The sequence below is a fragment of the Bubalus bubalis genome, chromosome 5 (assembly GCF_019923935.1).
Source record: "Bubalus bubalis isolate 160015118507 breed Murrah chromosome 5, NDDB_SH_1, whole genome shotgun sequence".
In the NCBI taxonomy this organism is placed as follows: Eukaryota; Metazoa; Chordata; class Mammalia; order Artiodactyla; family Bovidae; genus Bubalus; species Bubalus bubalis.
The window spans coordinates 34,293,281-34,315,532 of NC_059161.1; the positions used below are offsets into that span (position 1 = coordinate 34,293,281).

The 22,252-nt window shown below is 44.9% G+C and overlaps 1 protein-coding gene across 1 annotated transcript in view; it reads right to left on the reverse strand.

Annotated features, from left to right (window-relative positions):
* Positions 1-22,252, reverse strand: part of DNAJC11 (DnaJ heat shock protein family (Hsp40) member C11) — a 70,049-nt gene that overhangs the window by 20,927 nt on the left and 26,870 nt on the right. Inside the window, exons 3-4 of the mRNA XM_006044241.4 lie at positions 21,975-22,048; positions 12,623-12,724 (exon numbers count right to left, since the gene is read on the reverse strand). Coding sequence (XP_006044303.1) covers positions 12,623-12,724; positions 21,975-22,048 — 176 coding nt within the window. The remainder of the gene's footprint in view (positions 1-12,622; positions 12,725-21,974; positions 22,049-22,252) is intronic.

Consider the following 22,252-nt stretch of genomic DNA (forward strand, 5'->3'; position numbering starts at 1 on the left):
CTTAAATTTCTTTAAAACATAAAAAAATACCTTCAAAGACAGAAGTGCAAACCAAATTATATACAAATGGGAGATTTAAAAATTATTCTGCCTCAAGTTATGAGAAACAGAACCCCCTATTCTCTCAGGAAACACGCCAAAATTTTGCTGACTGATAAAAATGCTCTTTACTCAGGAAATCAGTATTTATTATTTTATTTTACTGTCATAAGACTTTTCAAATTAGATACTTAAAAAAAAAAGTACTTTATTTGACTCTGTCAGGTCTTAGCTGTGGCACAAAGCATTTTTGTTGCAGCGTGCAGGCTCTCTAGTCATGGTGTGTGGGCTTACTTGCCCTATAGCATGTGGGTCTTAGTTCCCCGACCAGAGCTCGAACCCATGTCCCCGGCACTGCAGGGTGGATTCTTAACTACTGGACCACCAGGGAAGTCCCTCAAATGGGCAGCTACCTTAGTCCAACATATAAAGACATGACTCCACACACATTTTCATTAAATTCTCTGCAGTGCATGAAAAAAACTTTATTGAGGTTTAATTTACATATAATATAAACTGCTCCTGTTTGAAGTGTGCAATTTCATGAGTTTTGACAGGTGTGTACACTTGTGAAACCACCTCCAAAATCACTATACAGAACATTTCTACCACCCCAAAAGAAGCTTAGGAGAATGTGTTTTTCTCCTGGGGAAGGGGACTTGTGAACGAAAATGTGTGAGGGAAACGCAGGAGGAGACAGTGAGTATCCATCTGCCTGTGAGGAGTGCAGTGGGAAGGAGGTGGCAGAGGAGGGGCTGGAGGCTGCCAGGCCTGGGTGGTCATGGGAGACGTCACAGGTGGGATTTATCTGGGATAACACAGTTTAACCCCGATGTTTTGGTTGGCTCAGCAATCACCCTAGATGTTTTTTAAAAAGTGATATCATCACCAACAGTATTTTCATCACCATCACTATACAGTCCATGGAATTCTCCAGGCCAGAATACTGGAGTGGGTAGCCTCTCCCTTTTCCAGGGGATCTTCCCAACCCAGAGATTGAACCCAGGTCTCTTGCACTGCAGGTGGATTCTTAACCAGCTGAGCTACCAAGGAAGCCCATTTTCATCACCAACAGGAATCAAACCTGTGTGTCCCCTACACTGGCTGGCAGATTCTTATCCACTGTGTCACCAGGGAAGTCCCTATAAACTGTTTCTCAACACTGACCATCCACAGTGCTAATTCCAGCCATATGAAAATTAAAAGCCTCAGATCTGCCTTAGAAACACCAGCGTCTTCAATAGTGAGTTGTTCTTTAAAGAGTACGGCCAAAAGTGAGGCTGCCAGCAGCAGGGGTATTTACATACAGCTGTGGAAAAATGACTTTACATTTAGATCAAAAGGTAGTTCCTCTATGTTAATTTCACTCTTTTTTCCATGCTAAGGTTCATAAGGCACACATGAAATATACAGCAATAGCTGTTTGTAAGTTGGTATCAGCAGAAGCTCACAACTGCTAATGTACCAGTTTTACATCAGTGTCAACCAGACGTTTCAAACGAGAAATGACTGGTTCTCTGAAGGTGAAACACCTGCTTACTGTAATCCTGTAAGCTCAAAAGTTCCACACTGAATGTAAAATGCTGTGCTTTTGTGGTGATACTCAAATACCAATTTTGGTGAAGGTACAGCCTCCTGGTAAAAGTGCTTTAATTAAATCAAGAAACCCATGGAGCAGAAATAGTCTTAGAATTATAGTGCACACAATGCATAATTTTGTTAAAATGAGCTGTGATATTCTGCCTACGGAAAATAAAGCTAAAGTTGTCAAAATACACAAACACTTTTGTGTATTCAGAGTAACAAGATCATTTCTTGTGAAGCCTATTCTGAATAGAAGAACTGCAGCATGTGTTAAATCTGTGTTTTAGGAAAGTGTGAACCTTTGTAGAACTGCTTTTAAAAACCCTTAAATCATGCAACTTTAAAATATTTAAGAAACTGCAATCACTGAAAACTGTGTAACTAAGACTACTGTGAAACTGATCTCTTGAGGAAGGAAAAACTAAACAAATAAAATAAGAGCTCTGTTTATTGCATTTTGAAATTACAGAATGGCATTTTGGAATATCTCAATTTTGGGTAGGAGTCGTCTGGTGGAGCTGTCATTTTCAATTAAATTTATATTCTTTCCTGGAATGGGATGAAATTAATGAGGTTTGCCTACAGTTTTATGGCATCTCAACTTGAAGCATTCAAAAGATCATAAACAATTTATTTCAGAAATTTGTCAAAGAAAAAAAGTATTCTGAATGGAGGCAAAAAGACAATACCTGTGAAAAATATTTACATGTTCTGAAACAAAGAAACTTAAAATTGAGAGTATTTTCGCAATTAAGAATACTATGGTTTATAGACCACGGTAACAAATTATGGTGAGAATGCAGAGAAAAGGGAACCCTACCACACTGTTGGTGGGAATGTAAACCAGTACAGCCACTGTGGAAAGGTTCCTTAAAAAACTAAAACAGAGCTACCATATGGTCCAGCAATCCCATTCCTGGGTATAGAGCCAAAGAAAATGAAAACACTGATTTGAAAGATGTAAAAGAAGATCAGCCCTGGGTGTTCTTTGCAAGGAATGATGCTAAAGCTGAAACTCCAGTACTTTGGCCACCTCATGCAAAGAGTTGACTCATTGGAAAAGACTCTGATGCTGGGAGGGATTGGGGACAGGAGGAAAAGAGGACAACAGAGGATGAGATGGCTGGATGGCATCACTGACTCGACGGACGTGAGTTTGAGTGAACTCCGGGAGCTGGTGATGGACAGGGAGGCCTGGCATGCTGTGATGCATGGGGTCGCAAAGAGTCAGACACGACTGAGCAACTGAACTGAACTGATGTACCCCTAAGTTATATCACAGCAGCATTATTTACAAAAGACAAGGAAGCAACCTAAAGTGTCCACTGACAGAGGAACAGATGGAGAGGATGTGGTAGATATATACAATGGAATACTACTCAGTCGTAAAAAAAGGACAAAGGCTTGTCACTTGCAGCATGTATGAACCTAGAGGGTATTATTTTTGAATATAAATGGAGCACAATCTATCAAGATTTTGAGTCATTATGTTGTACACTTGAAACTAAAATAATACTGTAAACTGATTATACAATTTTAAAAAAGATGCTAAGTGAAATAAGTAAAAGAAAAAGAAAATATTACAGTATACAGAGAGGAATCAAATATGCCAAAAATGTCAAAATCTACTAAATAAATTTGCTCCTTGTATGAACATGGTCCGCAATGTTGTGAAGGGAAAAAAAAAAAAGACACTGAGAAGACATTCTTCAGAAAAACAGCAGTGACACAGTGTGGCCTTGAGAATCCCGCATGCGGGAACCCCAGGCTTCAGAGTCCCTCCTTGACCTCCATGGACCCAGGACTCGTCTTCATCCAAGAGGATGCTGTGGACGGGATGGCGCAGACTCCAAGGCCAGGTCGCAAGGGACCCTGCAGCTTCATCTGGGGATATGCTTTTGAGGGGCAGTTAGCTACCCTGTAACAATGCAAGTACCCTGCAACTGCTGGGCTGCTGGGATGGGAGGAAGCCCGACCTAGAGCAGGGAGAGGCTGTATGTGAGAAATGGCAGGCCACCATCAGCCACCCCAGCTGCAGTTATGAGGGGCACCCGTGTGCCTCTTTTTCAACAGGACACAGCTGCCATCAGCTGTGAGCACACGAGCACACTCCAAGCAAGCACCATCGGGCTGAGTCTCATTAACCCACGGGTGTGTGAGAGGAGATCAAATCGTTCTCACAAGCCACTGAGTTCTGGAGTGGTTTGTCATGCAGCAATACGTAACCAGAACACAAAATACCAGAGAGAGAACTTATTAAAGTATATGAGTGTGTGCCAAGAATAATGAGTCTGCTTCTGCTACTTTCTTGTAAACATCCCTTTCACTCTCAAAAATGTCCTAGTCTGGATGATGAATGGCACAGTTGCCCCGCCTACAGGTCACTGTGAGGATGCTGGCTGACCATGAAGGACGTGAGCTACCAGAGTGCAGAGCAGAGCCACCTGGTCTGACCCGCCGGCTCCTCTGGCTCTGTGCTGGGGCCAGGAGGGAAGCAGGATCATGAACCACTGATTCACAAGCCACTGATTTACATATGTGGGTTTCGTCACTGGCCAACTCATTCAACTCTTGAGTTTTCAGTTTGTTCTCTCATTCTAAGTGAAAGTGGAAAGTGTTAGTCGTTCAGTCGTGTCCAACTCTTTGCAACCCCACGGACTGTAGCCTCTCAGGTTCCTCTGTCCATGGGATTCTCTGGGCAAGAACACTGCAGTGAGTAGCCATTCCCTTCTCCAGGGGATCTTCCTGACCCAGGGATCGAACCTGGGTCTCCCACATTACAGGCAGATTTTTCTTTTTTTTACCATCTGAGCCACCAGGGAAGCCTCTCTTTCTTTCTAAAAGTTATTTACTTGGCTGCACCAGGTCTTAGTTGTGGCACACAAACCCTTAGTTCCAGCACGTGGGATCTTAGTTCCCTGATCAGGTATCAAACCTGGGCGCCTTGCATTGGGAACTTGGGAGTCTTAAGCACTGGACTACCAGGCAAGTCCCTCACTTGGTTCTTTAAAGAAAGGCAGTCAGGGACTTCCTGGGGGTCCACTGATTAAGACTCTGTACTCCCAATGCAGGGGGCATGGGTTTAATCCTGCTTGGGGAACTAAGATCCCATATATCACATGATGCGGCCAAACAAATAAAGACAGGCAATCACACCATATACAAATAATGAAAATCCTTCCAATATTTAAGTCTTTTACTATTTGTCTAGTTGTATTGGCTAAAACTTCCAGAATAACATCAAAGACAGTTTTCTTTCCTTTCCCAAAGAAAACCTCTGAAATGATAAACATCTGTGTTAACTCCACATTTAACTGACTCACCAGAGGGTAGAGCAGACTCTGCTGCTGCTGCTGCTAAGTCACTTCAGTCGTGTCCGACTCTGTGCGACCCCATAGATGGCAGCCCACCAGGCTCCCCCATCCCTGGGATTCTCCAGGCAAGAACACTGGAGTGGGTTGCCATTTCCTTCTCCAATGCATGAAAGTGAAAAGTGAAAGTGAAGTTGCTCGGTCGTGTCCGACCCTCAGTGACCCCATGGACTGCAGCCTACCAGGCTCCTCTGTCCATGGGATTTTCCAGGCAAGAGTACTGGAGTGTGGTGCCAGTGCCTTCTCCGAGAGCAGACTCTAGAAGTTTAAAAACAGTGCTCAAGGCATCACTTTCTCTCAACTATTTTGTTGTTTCTTTAAATAAGGCCCCAATAGTCAAAAACTCCAATGAGCCAGTCACTTTTGTGATTCGACAGCCTTTGGTGCTGACAAGGTCATGGAAAATGACCACCCCTTCCCCTCCAAAAAAGAAAAAAAATGACCCAGAGGAGTGGAGAAGTGAGGAGAACCTGAGGCTCAGCTTGCCAGCTATGTCTGAGGAGCCGCCCCAGACAGGGACTGATCAGGTCACTGTGCAGCTGCAAGGACAGGTCCTCCTCACTTCAGAGAGTGGTCCTGATGCTTGCTTTCTCCTCTTCTTCTGTTTCCAGGAAAACAACCTTCTAAAAATTGACCGGTCATAGCACCAGAATTAGACTTCCCTACGAGTCAAACAGGGTTTGGCTGCAACTTACAATTCATTTTCACTTCCAACATAATATGCTTTTCATACAGTGGGAAGACATGACTTAGGAATGAGAGGCAGATTTGGGTTAGACTTCTTCCAACCACTAACTCAATATATGCAAGTTTATATCCTTTTATTATTAAATTGGTACTAAATCAGATTTTATCAAATGAAAAGTTTACAATGGAAAATACTTTCAAAGAATCTTTGCTATTAAGTATGAAACACAAAACTTTTAAAGTATTTTGTTTTCTCCCTGCTATGAGCACATTTCACCTTATTTTCCTACAATAGGGTAGTCACACACTTTTCATAAACAGCCCGGTATCAGCGCTTAAGGTTTTGTGGGCAGATGGTCTGCTCTGATGCTATAGTGCAAAACAGCCAAAGGGAATCTGTAAATGAACAAGCTTTGCTATATAACAATAAAACTGTATTTATGGACACTGAAGCTTGAGTTTCATATTGTTTTTATGTATGACAAAATATTATTCTTTTGATTTCCTAAAAGCCATTGAAACAAGCAACACTTATTAGCTCCTGAGCTGGACAAAAAGAGGTAGCAGGCCACCACTGTGTGCTGACCTTTGTCCAAGGGCACCTAACTCTGCTGTCAGAGCATCAAGGACAATGACAGTGACAAGTCTCGTACAGTCCTTTCCATGCAATGATAACACTACTGAAAAACTGCCGCGAGACACCCAGCAGCTGCAGATGTTCAACTGAGAACTCTGTGACTTTTCTGAGGCTGAAAGTTTCAATCTAGAGCATGGGACAGTCACACCATGCCCCCCACCCCGGCCTCAACCAGAGCGAACAGACTCCACGGGAGCACACCCCATGGTTCCATACTATTTTCAATCAGGTCATAGTCATAAGAGTATAACACAGGTTGTCAAAAGAATCTGATTTACTTAGTTTCTCAAGTTTTGAGCTACTGAATAAAAATCACAAACTGCTAAGATTCAAAGATTTAATGAGCTAAACACAAGGGGAAGTAGCTGACTGCTACTTGTAAATACTTATTCCAATCTGTAAATTACAACCCCATTGGATCACTATCCTCCTGAATGACCAAATATCTATCCTTAATTCAATCCCCGCCCTTTGTTCTTTAACCATTAACGAAACACTGTAAAAAATATATCTTTTTATTCTTTCATCTGTAGACTACTGCATTCTTCTGTATTCTTCTCATATTCAGCCACCCATCTGAATTTCTGGGGTGGGGACGTGTAAAAACACAGATTCCCAGGTAGAAGCCTGATAATCTGAATTTTTAATAGGCAAACACATTGTGATGTACATCAGTTAACTGACTAGTTTCGCTGACGTTGTTCAGTTGCTCAGTTGTGTCCTGCTCTTTGCGACCTCATGGACTACAGCATGCCAGGCTTCTCTGTCCTTCACCATCTCTTAGAGTTTGCTAAAACTCATGTCCATTAAATTGATGATGCCATCCAACCATTTCATCCTCTATGTCATCCCCTTCTCCTCTTGCCCTCAACCTTTCCCATCATCAGGGTCTTTTCCAGTGAGTTGGCTCTTTGCATCAGGTGGCCAAACTATTGGAGCTTCAGCATCAGCATCAGTTCTTTCAACGAATATTCAGGGTTGATTTGCTTTAGGACCAACTGGTTTGATCTTCTTGCAGTCCAAAGGACTCTCAAGAGTCTTCTCTAGCACCACAGTTCAAAAGCATCGGTGCTTAGCCTTCCTTATGGTCCAACTCTCACATCTGTACATAACTACTGGAAAAACCACAGCTTTGACTAGGTGGACCTTTGTCGGCAAAGTGATATCTCTGCTTTTCAATATGCTGTCTATGTTTGTCATAGCTTTTCTTCCAAGGAGCAAACATCTTTTAATTTAATGGCTGCAGTCCCTGTCCACAGTGATTTTGGAGCCTAAGAAAATAAACTCTGCCACTGTTTCCATTTTTTCCCCATCTATTTTTCATGACTGGGCCACCTTATCTGCCTCCTGAGAAATGTGTATGTAGGTCAAGAAGCAACAGTTAGAACCGGACATGGAACAATGGACTGGTTCCAAATTGGGAAAGGAGTATGTCAAGGCTGTATATTGCCATTCTGCTTATTTAACTTATATGCAGAGTACATCATGCAAAATGCTGGGCTGGATAAAGCATAAGCTGGAATCAAGATTGCCAGAAGAAATACCAATAACTTCAGATATGCACCACCCTTATGGCAGAAAGTGAAGAACTAAAGAACCTCTTGATCAAGGTGAAAGAGGAGAGTGAAAAAGTTGGCTTAAATCTCAACATTCAAAAAACAAAGATCACGGCATCCAGTCAAATCACTTCATGGTAAATACATGGGGAAACAATGGAAATAGTGACAGACTTTATTTTCTTGGGCTCCAAAATCACGGCAGATGGTAACTGCAGCCATGAAATTAAAAGACATTTGCTCCTTGGAAGAAAAGCTATGACCATCCTAGACAGCATATCAAAAAGCAAAAACATTACTTTTCTGACAAAGGTCCATCTAGTCAAATTTATGGTTTTTCCAGTAGTCATGTGTGGATGTGAGAGTTGGACTATAAAGAAAGCTGAGCACTGAAGAATTGATGGTTTTGAACTGTGGTGTTGGAGAAGACTCTTAAGAGTCCCTTGGACTGCAAGGAGATCCAACCAGTCCATCCTAAAGGAAATCAGTCCTGAATATTCATTGGAAGGACTGATGCTGAAGCTGAAACTCCAATACTTGCACCACCTGATGTGAAGAACTGACTCACTGGAAAAGACCCTAATGCTGGGAAAGATTGAAGGCAGGAAGAGAAGGGGACGACAGAGGATGAGATGGTTGGATGGCATCACTGAGTCGATGGACATGAATTTGAGCAAGCTCCAGGAGTTGGTGATGGACAGGGAAGCCGTGTGTGCTGTAGTCCATGGGGTTGCAAAGAGTTGGACACGACTGAGCAACTGAACTGACTGATTTTCCATGAAGTGATGGGACCGGATTCGGTGATTATTGTTTTCTGAATGCTGAGTTTTAAGCTGGCTTTTTAGGTTTTCAACTCAACTTACCAGGGCTTCTAAGGAAACTCGGTCCCAACTGCAATGCTGCCCCACTACCCCGCCCCGTAGCCTTTAATCCTGACACTTAGTTTATCAGCCGTCTCTCTGGCAGGATGCAGATGCAGCTACGACCCAGGTAAAAGAGCTTTCTACACATCCCTCCAGTTGGCCACCTTGCCTCTCCCCCAAAGATCCACTTAATATCACAGCACTTTTTCGACCTGGTCCCTTCTCCTTTGGTGACACCATCCTGGTTTGTTCACTTTCAACAGCAGCGCATTTCTGCATATGGTAAATTGCCCCTTTCTGCCACTAAGCACAACAAACATATGGGTTCAAACAGCTTTTCTTCTGCATGATTATCCTGTCAGCCAAGTCGATTCGGTTTACGACATTAGAGTCACTTCCATGGAATAGACTGAAACTATAACCATGGACTCATTCCAAGGGCTATAATCATTAGGCATGGCAACCAAAACAAATCTTTAAAAAAAAAAAAAAAACTTTACGAAACTACTTTGGGCTTACATGTCTTCCTTGACACATTATTTTATATTTTTTCTTCCTGATAAAGTTGAATTGTGATTTTCAGCTAACCACAGAAAACCACACCGATAAGATGGCCCTTCTAAAATCAGGAAGACATAAACTTACCAGGGAGTTTATGTCAACCTCTGTAACAGTGAAAGGAGAACAAATGGTCCAGGGAACCCAGAAACAATCTTTACGAAACTCTTATGTAACAGGGTCCAAAAGAAAGGAAATGATACTCTCAAAGTCAGACAATGAAGCCCACTAAACAATCTTTGACTTAACATCCTGCTTCTTATGGGGTCTGGACAAGTTCATTAAAAAGGCAGTGAAAAGTCTGACTCCCAGAACTGGCTCCTGTCCAGAGAGAGAAGATTTATGGGTATTAGCAAAAGAAAGGGATGACAGTAATTAATATGATGTGAACACGGCAGAGAACAAGCCTATTGTATGATCTTAAGGATGGAGAGAGGAAGGCCAGGGTAGTCCCCTCAGACCCCAGTCACACTCAGCCCTCAAGGATGCAGATGAACCTCACCATCTGTCTGATTATAAATCCCCTCCCCAGTATCGGCTCAACGCGGAGTGCCCTGGAGACCCTGGGACCCAACAACCTAAGCTTGGCATTTTCCAGCAGGAAATACAAATAGAGGAATTTGATCACACATAGCCGGAAAGACAGGAAACAGGTGATGAAGCTAAGGATTCTGGGGTCTGAGGATATGACCTTATGCTCTGGGCCTCACGGCAAACTTCTCATTTCACAGAGGGAGAAACCGAGCTCAAGCTGGAGAAGTGACTGGGTCCAGGGCCCAGAGCTGGGGGTGGAGTCCAAATCCAGAGCCCCAGTGCCAAGTGCGAGGCTCCCCAGGCTGCTCTGGCATATGTGGAGCCTGTGCGCTCGATTGGGTCCCGCCGGCGACAGGGCCAGAGGGAAGGAGGCGCCTGCTGGAGCTTGCACCCACTCCCTTTTACCCACCCCGCAGCACTGCCCACAGCACCCTCACGCAAGGCAGGACTCACAGGTGGCTAGCCACATGGAAGGCACTGCACTTCGGCCAACGGAGCAGGGGGGTAGTATCTGTAGAGGGCCATTTCCAGAACCCAACTGACAGATTTCCTTCCAACAAACCCAGCTACTGGGGGCAATGGACCACCCGAGTGAGGCGAATGCTTTCCACATGGCGCTGATCGAGATACTGAAGCAAGTTCTTAACCTAACCTCGGTATGCATACCACTTTGCACTTACAGAGCAGCCTTGTCTATCTCTAAGAAATTAACATCGATGTCATATTTCTTCAATCATTTAATAACTTGGCATGGTGGTTAGGATAAGCATCCTTATTTCACAAACTAGAAACCTGCACAGAGGTCAAAGTGTGAGCTCTGCATCCCACATCACTGCGTCAGAGGCAGTATTTCCAAACTATGGGTTTCTCCCACTTGATCTTTTTGCCTGTTCTTGGTACATACTCCAGCTGGAAAATTCCTCCCCAGTGAACTCTTGTTGTGAAAATGGAGAAACACCCACACCAGTTTCAGAGGCAGTATAACCAACATTATCCAGTCTGCCGCTCTCCTCCCCTACAAGCCATGGTCCCCTGTGGGGTCCAGGTGACAGACCAGTGCAAGCCCCCCGGTCATCAGAAGGGTCCTCCTCCTTCTGGTCGTCTCAAAAGAGATCACCCCTCTCATTTTAGGATGAGAACATGCTAAACCTCACTGCTCATCTTGCAAAGCAAAACACTTGGAAATGAAATAAGAGATCCAACTCGAAACCTCTCTTCAAAATGCCGCAGAGCCAACATCTGGTTATCACTCAGTACTTCTGGTTAGGAAATATCCTTATTTATCCGGCAGCACTTTATAGAAGTAGTGAAGTATTGGGAATCGTACAATATCCCGCATACCCGTGTGGAATGGTCACAGCTGTGCTTCTTCATTCCACATAAACATGGCCTGGAGACACATCTCCATAGACGCACAATAGACGATCACCATGCACACCCAGATGGGCCAGCTCATCCCAGGACACAGAGGCGTGGGCTGCTGTGACGCTCGTTCCCCCTCACGGCTCTGAAGGCAGCAGAACTGCAGCCAGCAAAGCAAAGACACCACAGGAACGGCCCGCTCCTGCCAGTACCCCTCCCCACTCCCCGACACTGACCTCCACCTGCCAACGCTGACATTTACCCAGACCCCCTCTGGTGCGCTGGCTGGACCCTCGAGAAGGGAACCTGTCATCATGGATCAGAGTACCTTGGAGATTTTCAACTGTCTGAACATCTCACAGCCCCTGACCTGGTGCAGCCCATGTCTCAAGTCTCTGTCGTGGCTGACCCAAAGGAACTGTTCCACTGAAGCTGTCACTCACTGAAGGGTTGGGGAGAGGCCCTGGCGTTTACAAATACACCCTGCAATGTAACAGGATTCGAAGAGATGGGAGTTTTCTGGATATGTGGGCCTTTAAATGATGTAGGGTCTTAGAAAAGTCCATTTTGTACAGTGCATGTGATCAGAAACTCTGAACATCAAGCTTCCCTCATGTAAGCCAGCATTTGTTCTTTTCCTTTAGAAGATCTTCAGGCTGCCTGCCAGACTGTCCTGGCCACACTGACAGAGCCCGCCTGCCCGAGTTCTCTTATTATTAAACACTGTGGAGCAGGAACCCTGAGCCAAGTGCAGTCAGTCATTCAGTACCACTGGCATTGTGAACTGACCAAGTTATCCTGTGTGTCATGGGACCGAGGTGCACACGCAGAACAATCTGCCTCCCTAATGAATCACAGGAAAGAGAGACCATAACTGGACTGAAAAGTAACTCTCAGACTCAGGCGTGTCCCTGGGTTATATGACTCGGCCTCCATCGGGGACCTGACTGACGAGTAGAAGAGGTCACTCTATGGCTGCAGAAACAGCCTGTTACCCGGTGTTCACGGCACTGCTGTCCTGGCTGATGCACACACGGCCCCCACTTAATGAGGTTTGGAAATGGCCCATGGTCTGGGCTCTCTGGCCCTCCGTATCCTAACTGGTTTGCAAGGAACCCTGGGCCTCAGTGTGCGGGCAGGAGGCTGTCCTATCTTGACATGGGCCTCTGGCTGATTCTTACAGTCAAGGGCTTGGGCAGCGTGATTATAAGGATGGGTATTCACCAGCTGGCCCGTGCCCGTACTCGGGATGTCCCCCTTTTGCCTTCTCTCCAAGCATCGCCAGCAGGCCTGCTAGTGGCCCTACAGGCAGGTGGCACTCTGAGACCTGATAAGCGACACTCGGTTCCTCCCAATTCTCACGGCCTCACTGTAAGAGCCCGCAGCACTGACCACGTCAGACTGCTGCTCCCCCCAGAACCAGCCACTGACCTTGGGGTTGGTGCGCTGCTGCAGTCTCCTCTCCTCCCTCTCGCGCTGCAGCCGCTCAAACTCTTCTCTGATCTCAGCTGGCGTTCTCCTCCTTTCCACAACCTGTGGGCAGAAGTGAGAGAAGTCAGCTGAGGACCCAGATGGTGAAGAAGACACAACAGACCCGAGTGTTAACCGTGTCCCAGTGCTCCTCTCCCCCGGGACCGTGAGAGCCCCCAGTGAGACCAGGGGACGTTCCTGTCCAACCGTGTGGGCCCCGGTAAAGCCAGGTTCGCCTTCACACCCGCTCAGTCCCCAGTCTGTGCTCTCCCTCAGCACTCCAGAGACTGAAGTGATTTTTTTTTTGTCACTTGTCTCCAAGGCTGCAGGATTCTTACTGAGAAAATGTCACCTCAAGTATCACAGTTTAAATTTTCCAGTGAGGCCACCATAATGCAGGCTAAAAACAACGTCCAGAGAGGGGCGAGGCCTCCACAACAGCCCTGGCACATTTCCCTTGTGCACTGGGCCTCCACCAGGGGCACCCTTTGAGCTTCCTAGACCAACAACCTTAAGCCATGAGGTCTCAGTGTTTTAGCAGTAGGGCTCTTCCTCCTACAACCTGAAATGAACCTTAGGATGTACGATGTCGGCTATATATTGTCAGAGTATAAACAATACTCAGGTACCAATCAGCAGCCCTTGAAGACACACAAGGATGTCAGGCCTGCGAGCAGGCAAGGCGTTTCTTGCCCACCTCAGCCTTTCTTCAGTTCAGTTCAGCTCAGTTGCTTGAAGTGAAGTGAAGTCGCTCAGTCGTGTCCGACTCTTTGCGACTCCACCAGATTCTCCAGGCAAGAATACTGGAGTGGGTTGCCATTTCCTTCTCCAGGGGATCTTCCCGACCCAGGGATTGAACCCCAGCCTCCCGCATTGCAGGCAGACACTTTAACCTCTGAGCCACCAGGGAAGCTACCTCAGCCTTTCTTCAGTTCAGTTCAGCTCACTTGCTTAGTCCTGTTCAACTCTTTGCGACCCCATGGACTGCAGCACGCCAGGCCTCCCTGTCCATCACCAACTCCTGGAGTTTACTCAAACTCATGTCCATTGAGTTGGTGGTGATGACATCCAACCATCTCATCCTCTGTTGTCCCCTTCTCCTCCTGCCTTCAATCTTTCCTAGCTTCAGGGTCTTTTCCAATGAGTCAGTTCTTTGCATCAGGTGGCCAAAGTATTGGAGTTTCAGCTTCAGCATCAGTCTTTCCAATGAATATTCAGGACTGATTTCCTTTAGGATGGATCTCCTTGCTGTCCATGACTCTCAAGAGTCTTCTCCAATATCACAGTTCAAAAGCATCAATTCTTTGGTGCTCAGCTTTCTTTATAGTCCAACTCTCACATCCACACATGACTACTGAAAAACCATAGCCTTGACGAGATAGGCCTTTGTTGGCAAAGTAATGTCTCTGCTTTTTAATATGCTGTCTAGGTTGGTGATAACTTTTCTCCCAAGCAGCAAGCGTCTTTGAATTTTATGGCTCCAGTCACCATCTGCCGTGATTTTGGAGCCCCCCAAAATAAAGTTTGTCACTGTTTCCATTGCTTCCCCATCTATTTGCCACGAAGTGATGGGACCAGATGCCATGATCTTAGTTTTCTGAATGTTGAGTTTTAAGCCAACTTTTTCACTCTCCTCTCTCAAGTTCATCAAGAGGCTCTTTAGTTCTTCTTCACTTTCTGCCATAAGGGTGGTGTCATCTGCATATCTGTGGTTATTGATATTTTTCCTGGCAATCTTGATTCCAGCTTGTGCTTCTTCCAGCCCAGCATTTCTCATGATGTACGCTGCATATAAGTTAAATAAACAGGGTGACAACATATAGCCTTGACGTACTCCTTTCCCAATCTGGACCAGTCTGTTGTTCCACGTTCAGTTCCAACTGTTGCTTCCTGAGCTCCATACAGATTTCTCAGGAGGCAGGTCAGGTGGTCTAGTATTCCCATCTCTTTAAGAATTTTCCACAGTTTGTTGTGATACACACAGTCAAAGGCTTTGGCATAGTCAATAAAGCAGAAATAGATGTTTTTCTGGAACTCTCTTGCTTTTTCGATGATCCAACAGGTGTTGGCAATTTGATCTCTGCTTCCTCTGCCTTTTCTAAATCCAGCTTGAACATCTGGAAGTTCATGGTTTACATACTGTTGAAGCCTAGCTTGGAGAATTTTGAGCATTACTTTGCTAGCCTGTGAGATGGGTGCAATTATGCAGTAGTCTGAACATTCTTTGGCATTGCCTTTCTTTGGGATTGGAATGAAAACTGACCTTTTCCAGTCCTGTGGCCACTGCTGAGTTTTCCAAATTTGCTGGCATAATGAGTGCAGCACTTTCATAACATCATCTTTTAGGATTTGAAATAGCTCAACTGGAATTCCATCACCTCCACTAGCTTTGTTTGTAGTGATGCTTACTAAGGCCCACTTGACTTCGCAGGATGTCTGGCTCTAGGTGAGTGATCACACCATCATGATTATCTGGGTCATGAAAATCATTTTTGTGTAGTTCTTCTGTGTATTCTTGCCACCTCTTCTTAATACCTTCTGCTTCTGTTAGGTCCATACTGTTTCTGTCCTTTATTGTGCTCATCTTTGCATGAAATGTTCCCTTGGTATCTCTAATTTTCTTGAAGAGATCTCTAGTCTTTCCCATTCTATTGTCTTCCTCTATTTCTTTGCATTGACTGAAGAAGGCTTTCTTATCTCTCCTTGCTATTCTTCGGAACTCTGCATTCAAATGGGTATATCTTTCCTTTTCTCTTTTGCCTTTCACTTCTCTTCTTTTCACAGCTATTTGTAAGGTGTCCTCAGACAACCATTTTGCCTTTTTGCATTTCTTATTCTTGGCGATGGTCTTGATCCCTGCCTCCTGTACAATGTCACGAACCTCCATCTATAGTTCTTCAGGCACTGTCTATCAGATCTAATCCCTTGAATCTATTTCACTGTATAATCGTAAGGGATTTGATTTAGGTCAAATATACCCAAATGGTCTACTGGTTTTTCCTACTGTATAGCTCATCCAAAAGCAAGATAGTCTCTGAGATTTCAAACAGGATGGGAAGGGCCACATGGGTCTTGGGTACCACACCTGTGAGAGAGGAACCTCCACCAGGTGATTCCCAAGGGCCCCAAAAGGTACAAGTCCATGAGGGACACTGAGAGTGGGAGCAGCATAGACACCGCCAAGGTCATTGGAGGAAAAGATCAAACAGTCCTGACCCTATTGTAGTGGGAGAAACACAGGGGAGACTGGAGGGGCTGCTCAAAGAACACCTACAAAGGCAGATGATGTGAAAGAAAGCTATCTTGGAAATCACAAGTTTTAAAAATTATTCAAAAAATGCATGCTTATAGCAAAAAATCAAAATGTACAGAAAAATATGAAGTAAAAAGGTACAGTCCCTCCCCATACTCCTCCTTCTCACAGGTTAACAGTTTTTTATGTATCTTCCTAAAAACCTATGCATATGTATGAATATATACATTAAAATTACACACATATGTACATATATATGTATATATGTTTACATATATAATACATGTACACATATATAACATATATAATATATACATTAAATTAATGTATAATTTTAATTATACATTAAAGTTAATGTATAATTTTAATTATATATTAAAAACAGCCTTTGTGCAACCTGATTTCATTATTTGGCAATCCAGAAAATTAAATACAGGAGCTGGCCTACCCCCCCCAAATTGAGAAATCTGTTCACTGTCGCTTTCAGCAAGTAAACAGAAAAAAATAATGAAAACGTTTTCTCCTCTCCCATATAAATTGTTCATTACCAAAAAGGGGCAAGTGTTTCTTTTAAACAGGGTTTTAAAATAAAAACACTGTTAAAATAATCTAGGAACTGAAAGTCCAAATGGCACAGCAACGATCGCTTTGTGACCTCACAAAAACGTCCTCAGTGATATTGAACTGACGCGGCCTGCTCACAATGCTAGTGCTTAGAAACACTCAGCCTTGCCCATCTTTTCTATTTTTGTCCAAGCCCCTTGGCTTATGTAATCTTAGTTCCTGGACCAGAGATCGAACCTGGGCCCCGGGTAAAGTATGGAGTCTTAGCCACTGAACTGCCAGGAAGTGCCCATGCACATCTATTTACAGCGCTTTCACTTTCCCGTCACCCCATCTTGGACTGATAGGGTGCTCCCTCCATGGGGCCCAGAGCAGAACAAGATTTATTTTCAACAATTCCAGCTGTGTGACTTTTGCAAATGACTCTCTGCCACACTGTGTAACAGAATGAAGAGGCAAATATTCCAAAGGTGTTAAGTCACTCTGTTTCTAGTCTATTTGACAGAAGTTTTGCAAACAGTTGGTACGTATCAGAGCTAACTGCAGAGTCAAGCTGGCCGGCCACTCTAGAGCTATAAATACCTTGGCTGGGCATCTCATTCTAACTCCCATGGGGCCCTTTACTATTTATTTTTTCAAAAAAACCATTTGTTTACTTATTTTATTTTTGGCTGGGTCTTTGTGTTGCAGAGAGCGGGGGTTACTCTGCAGCTGTGGTGCATGGGTGCTTCTCATTGCGGTGGCTTGTTTCAGAGCACATGGGCTCTAGAACAGTCTCAGCAGTTGTGGCACACAGCCTTAGTGGCTCCGTGGCATGTGGGGCCTTCCCAGACCAGGGATCCAATCTGTGTCTTCTGCATTGGCAGGGAAATTCTTTACCACTGAGCCACTAGGGACGCCCCCACCCTTTACTGTTTACATCCTTCTCTACACAGAGAACACCATGGTGGAGAGTGGAAGATGCCTAAGCCAGCTGCAAGTCACTTTTTCCTCCCTTGGGTAACCCCTTAGATACACGAGCCCGGAACACAGCATCCCAAAGTGCGTTAAATTGGAAAGTACAGTTGGAAAGATAGTTTCAATGTTTTTCATCAGTGAAGTGTATCACATGCAGCCCATGAGTCTGTAGACCTGCACGGTCCACCCTGATCACCTATCAGCTAGGTCTATCCTGTACTAGTCGGATGACTTATCCTGCAGACGAGGGGGTGCAGAGACCAGTAGAAGCAGGTGGTGCAGTGGGAGGAGGACAGGGACCCAGGCTTTCCGACACCACCTCAATGTCCTGGAGAACTCAGGTGAGTCACTTCACTAAGCTTCAGCTTCCTCCTACAAATGCTTCTAAACTACAGTGTGTACATGCTAGGTCACTTCAGTCACGTTCGACTCTTTGCCACCCCATGGACTGTACTCCACCAGGCTCCTCTCTCCATGGGATTTTCCTGACAAGAATACGGGAATAGGTTGCCATTCCCTTCTCCAGGGGATCTTCCTGATCCAGGGATAGAACCCAGGTCTTTTACATCTGTTGCACTGGCAGGTGGGTTCTTTACCAATAGTGCCACCTGGGGCATTAAAATCACACAAGATGCTGTCTGTTCTATGATTCTGGTTAGACAACTTTTCACTCGAATAATTTTAGAAAATTATTTAGAACTTTAGAGAAGCTACGAAGACGATACAGAAAGTTCTCATCTACCCAGCCTCCTCCAAATGTGAACGTCTTACATAACCAAGAACAAACACCTGTCAAGTCCAGGATGCCAACATTAGTACAAGGCTATTAACTGAACCCAGACTTCTGGGATTTCACCAGTCTTTCCAGTAACATCACAGTTACGTCCTAGGATCCAATTCAGGGTCCAGGACTGCATTTAATCACCTCTCATTAGTCTCCTCTGATCTGTGGGAGTTTCTGTCTTCTTTTTCATGATCTTGACCATATTATACCTCTTAATACAGGCTGATTGTCTCTTTGGCTGTGCTGGGTCTTTGTTGTGACATGTGAGATCTTTGATCTTCATTGAGGCATGTGGGATCTAGTTCCCTGACCAAGGATTGAACTGGGCCCTGAATGGGGAGCTCGAAGTCTCAGCCGGACCACGAGGCAATTCCCCAGGCTAATCTTCTTAGACACTGTAAGGATGATGTCAAATAGGTAGGGAAAAGTGAGATATGGATGAATGTAAAGGACTGCAGACAGAAACCAAAGCATGGATGATCCAGGCCCAAGGCTGATCCTCTAAATGTACATCAGCTGGTCTGTAAGCGCCCTCCAGGTTGTATGGTTTCCACGCCACTTCCACAGCTCAGAGCTGGATTTCTGCCATTTAAGAGAAGAAGTGGCCAATTTCAATTTCAACATGGGTATCTGCACAAACACTGCAACTTTAGGGACTCAGGTGGCTGGTGTTATGAGCTGTGAATGGCGGCATCTTACTCCTTCGGAATGCTGCCAGAGGATGATCCACTTTCTTAAAGGTTAAAGACAAAAGAAGAGAGAGAGACAAACAGAAAAGACCAAAACCTATCTAATGCCTGAAAACAGAACCAATATTTGATGCAACCTATAAAAGCTCAATTTCAGCCCCGGCCTCCGCTGGCAGAAAGGCTGGTGGTACCATCCAGCCACCAGCATGTTGGTGGCTACTCGGACATCTTTGGATTAAAGGAGCCCCAGACACTAGGGGCTTTAGCAGTGCCCTCCACCCTCCTGACCACCTGTGTGTTTAGACTAACAGATGTGTGGCAAATGGATACCAGTCGGCAAGTAAAAAGTTCAATAGTCTAAAAACACCAACAACACCCTGAGGGGAACACAGCTTCCTCTGTGGGGTGGAAGCTGTGACTGAAAAGAGAGAACCCTTGCACTGAACAAACCACCACCTGGAGAACTCCTCGAGGGAGTGGTGACGCCAGCTCTGTGAACTGCTCTTGAGTTCAGTGAGACTTTTTCTTCACAGTATGAAGAGTGGGGTCAATCTTCCTATTACATTAAGCACCGATGTATCTCTTGTAAATATGTATCAGGGGAGGTAACTTCTGTCTTTTCCTTCTACTGTCAGGGAAGGCTTAGTATTTATTTTTATTTTTGGCCATGCCACATGGCATGAGGGACCTTAGTTCCCTAACCAGGGACTGAATCTGGGCCCCCTGCATTGGAAGTGAAAAATCCTAACCACTGGATCACCAGGGAAGTCCCAGGGAAGGCTTAGTATTAATATCAGTGCAAAAAAAGCCAATTCTGGTGGATGAGAACTTGATTCCCTTAAAGTAGTCTACTGAAAAATGTGAACATAAAAGCTTATCCAGTTACCACCTACGACTGCTTACATACTTTTATATTTTTATTATTATTTTTAAAATTATTGATTTATTTGGCTGCACCAGGTCTTAGTTGCACCATTTGAACTCTTAATTGCAGCATGTGGGATCTAGTTCCCTGAGCAGGTATTGAACCTGAGCCCCATGCACTGGGAGTGTGAAGTCTTAACCACTGGACCCCTGGGAAGGTCTCAGCCTACACGCTCTTACAATCACTGCAGTGTGTGGTGCTTCTGTTTCTAACGGGGAGACGGTTTGGTCTTGTAATAGGAAACCATGATGTTTTGCTAGGAAGAAGTCACCCTGCTGTTCCACTGAGTGGGGACAATGAAAAGCCTAGACTCAGGAGGGGATGCGTACCTGAGGCCTGAGGCTTTTCAGTGGCCCCAACTGCTGCCATGAAAAACTGTAACCAACCCACATCTTCAAAACACAAGGGAGCTTTAAACTGGGGCATGAAGTGTGAGGAGAAATTCAGTAAATACAACAGGATTCTATTTTCTTTTTTTGATGAAAAAAATTGTAAGCTATTAGATCTAACACTTCGCTACCATGAGCTACTGTGACACGATGCACCGCTACTTCCACCGAGCCAAAGCCAGAAACCAAATGCTCATTGGGAGCTCACTGGGACTGTGGATGGGTCAAGGGCCAGACACGATAGGGAGTGGTGGGGACTGGGGCAAACTGGATGGTACAGTCCAGTCCAAACAGCAGGGGCTCCTCATATCTGGATCGACTGCTGCCTCAGAGGGGAATTTAGATACAGTGTTGTCAGATCTTCTGATTTTTCCAGAGAAGATAAGATACCTCTATGTAAAGCTTCCCAAATTTTAAAGTCAGCAACTACAATTCATTGTGTGGACAACCAAAACACAGCTGCATGTAGAAAACGGCCTGTAGGCTACCAATGTTAAGCGCTGGAGAAACCCCGTTTCGCTTCTCTTCCTGTCTGTACCCAAAGGTCTTTAGAAGGTTTTCATATCAGAATTAGAAGGGACAGGCATACAGATTTGAGATCAAAGGAACTTCAAGGGAGAGTTTACACATCAACGAAGAAGTAACTCAATGACAGTTAACGTTAACATCTACCAGAATTTCTTGGGCATCAGAACCAAGTTTCTATAATGAAATTAAGTAATAACACTTACATGTTCTTATAGCCAATACAGAGTTTTACAGTTTTCAGATTAATTTCTCTATTTGATTTGCATATCATTATTTTTCAGATAATAACTTGGAAGCGTGAAGCAATCAAACGGCCTGCCCAAGGTTCTAAGACCGCTCAGGAGCAGAGTGAAAGAAAATGGAACCTTCTTTTTTTCGCTGCTCTGGGTCTTCACTGCGGTGCACGGGCTTTCTCTAGCTGTGCTGAGTGGGGGCTACTCTCCAGTTACAGTGCATGGGCTTCTCACTGGAGCACGGGCTTCAGGTGCGCGGGCTTGGTAGTTGTGGCCCACGGGCTTAGGTGCCCAGCAGCATGTGGGATCTTCCTGGAGTAGGGATTGAATTCGTGTCCCCACACAGAAACTTCTGGACTTCAGTGATTGTTCTCATAAGGCACGGTGGCCCAGGTTATCTACTACATAGACACTGCTATCTATTTTGTTTACTCTCTATAACATCCTAACAGTACAGCTCATTAAAGCTAGAAGGATCATTACAGAGAATGTAATCCAGTAGCTTTAAACTTGTCTTTGCTTCCGTTTTGTTCACATGTACAACTCTTAATATCACCAAACAATTCCTACGTGCAGTTATGACCTCGGTTGGAGAGAGGCACTCAGGACCCTGGAGGGTGGAAGGAAGTGTGTGTGTGGAAGGACATGTACATGCAGACAGAACTGCACCCTTGCAGGCACCCTCTGACCATCACCCCGACCAGCCTGTTCCCTCCCCGGGGTTAAAACTTACTGGTCTAGTTCATCCCTCTTCCCCTGACGGGTTAGGAAACACAGGACGAGTTCGATGACTGACCGTCCCAAGTTCTATAAAGTGGCAAAGCCAAGTGTAAAATTCAGTCTCTTAAACCAAAATATAAGGTGAGAAAGGGACTCTGACATCGTCAGACATTCTCACAGGCCCCACAGCAGGTTGCGGGGTTTTGGGGATGTTATTCTGTAGCTGTTGAGGTGTCCCTTCCTGGGATAGCAGGCGCAGAGCTTCTCTTACCTCCCAGCCTTCCATCTCCAGTCCTCTCTTGCCATAGATGTCGTAGATGGCCCTGGTCTGGGGGTCACTGAGCACTGCAAATGAAAAACCCAGTGTGTTTACAAAGCACTGAATCCTCCACTTAGTTCTGACCACACCAGCAGCAGGCAAGCCCACCCCTCTTTGTCCTTTTTCCAACCACAATTTTCCCAGAGACTCTGCCATTCCTGATGTGTCTTTCCTTCTACTTGCCTTCCAGATCCAACTAAGATGTATTTAAAGGCGGCTCCAGGTGGGAA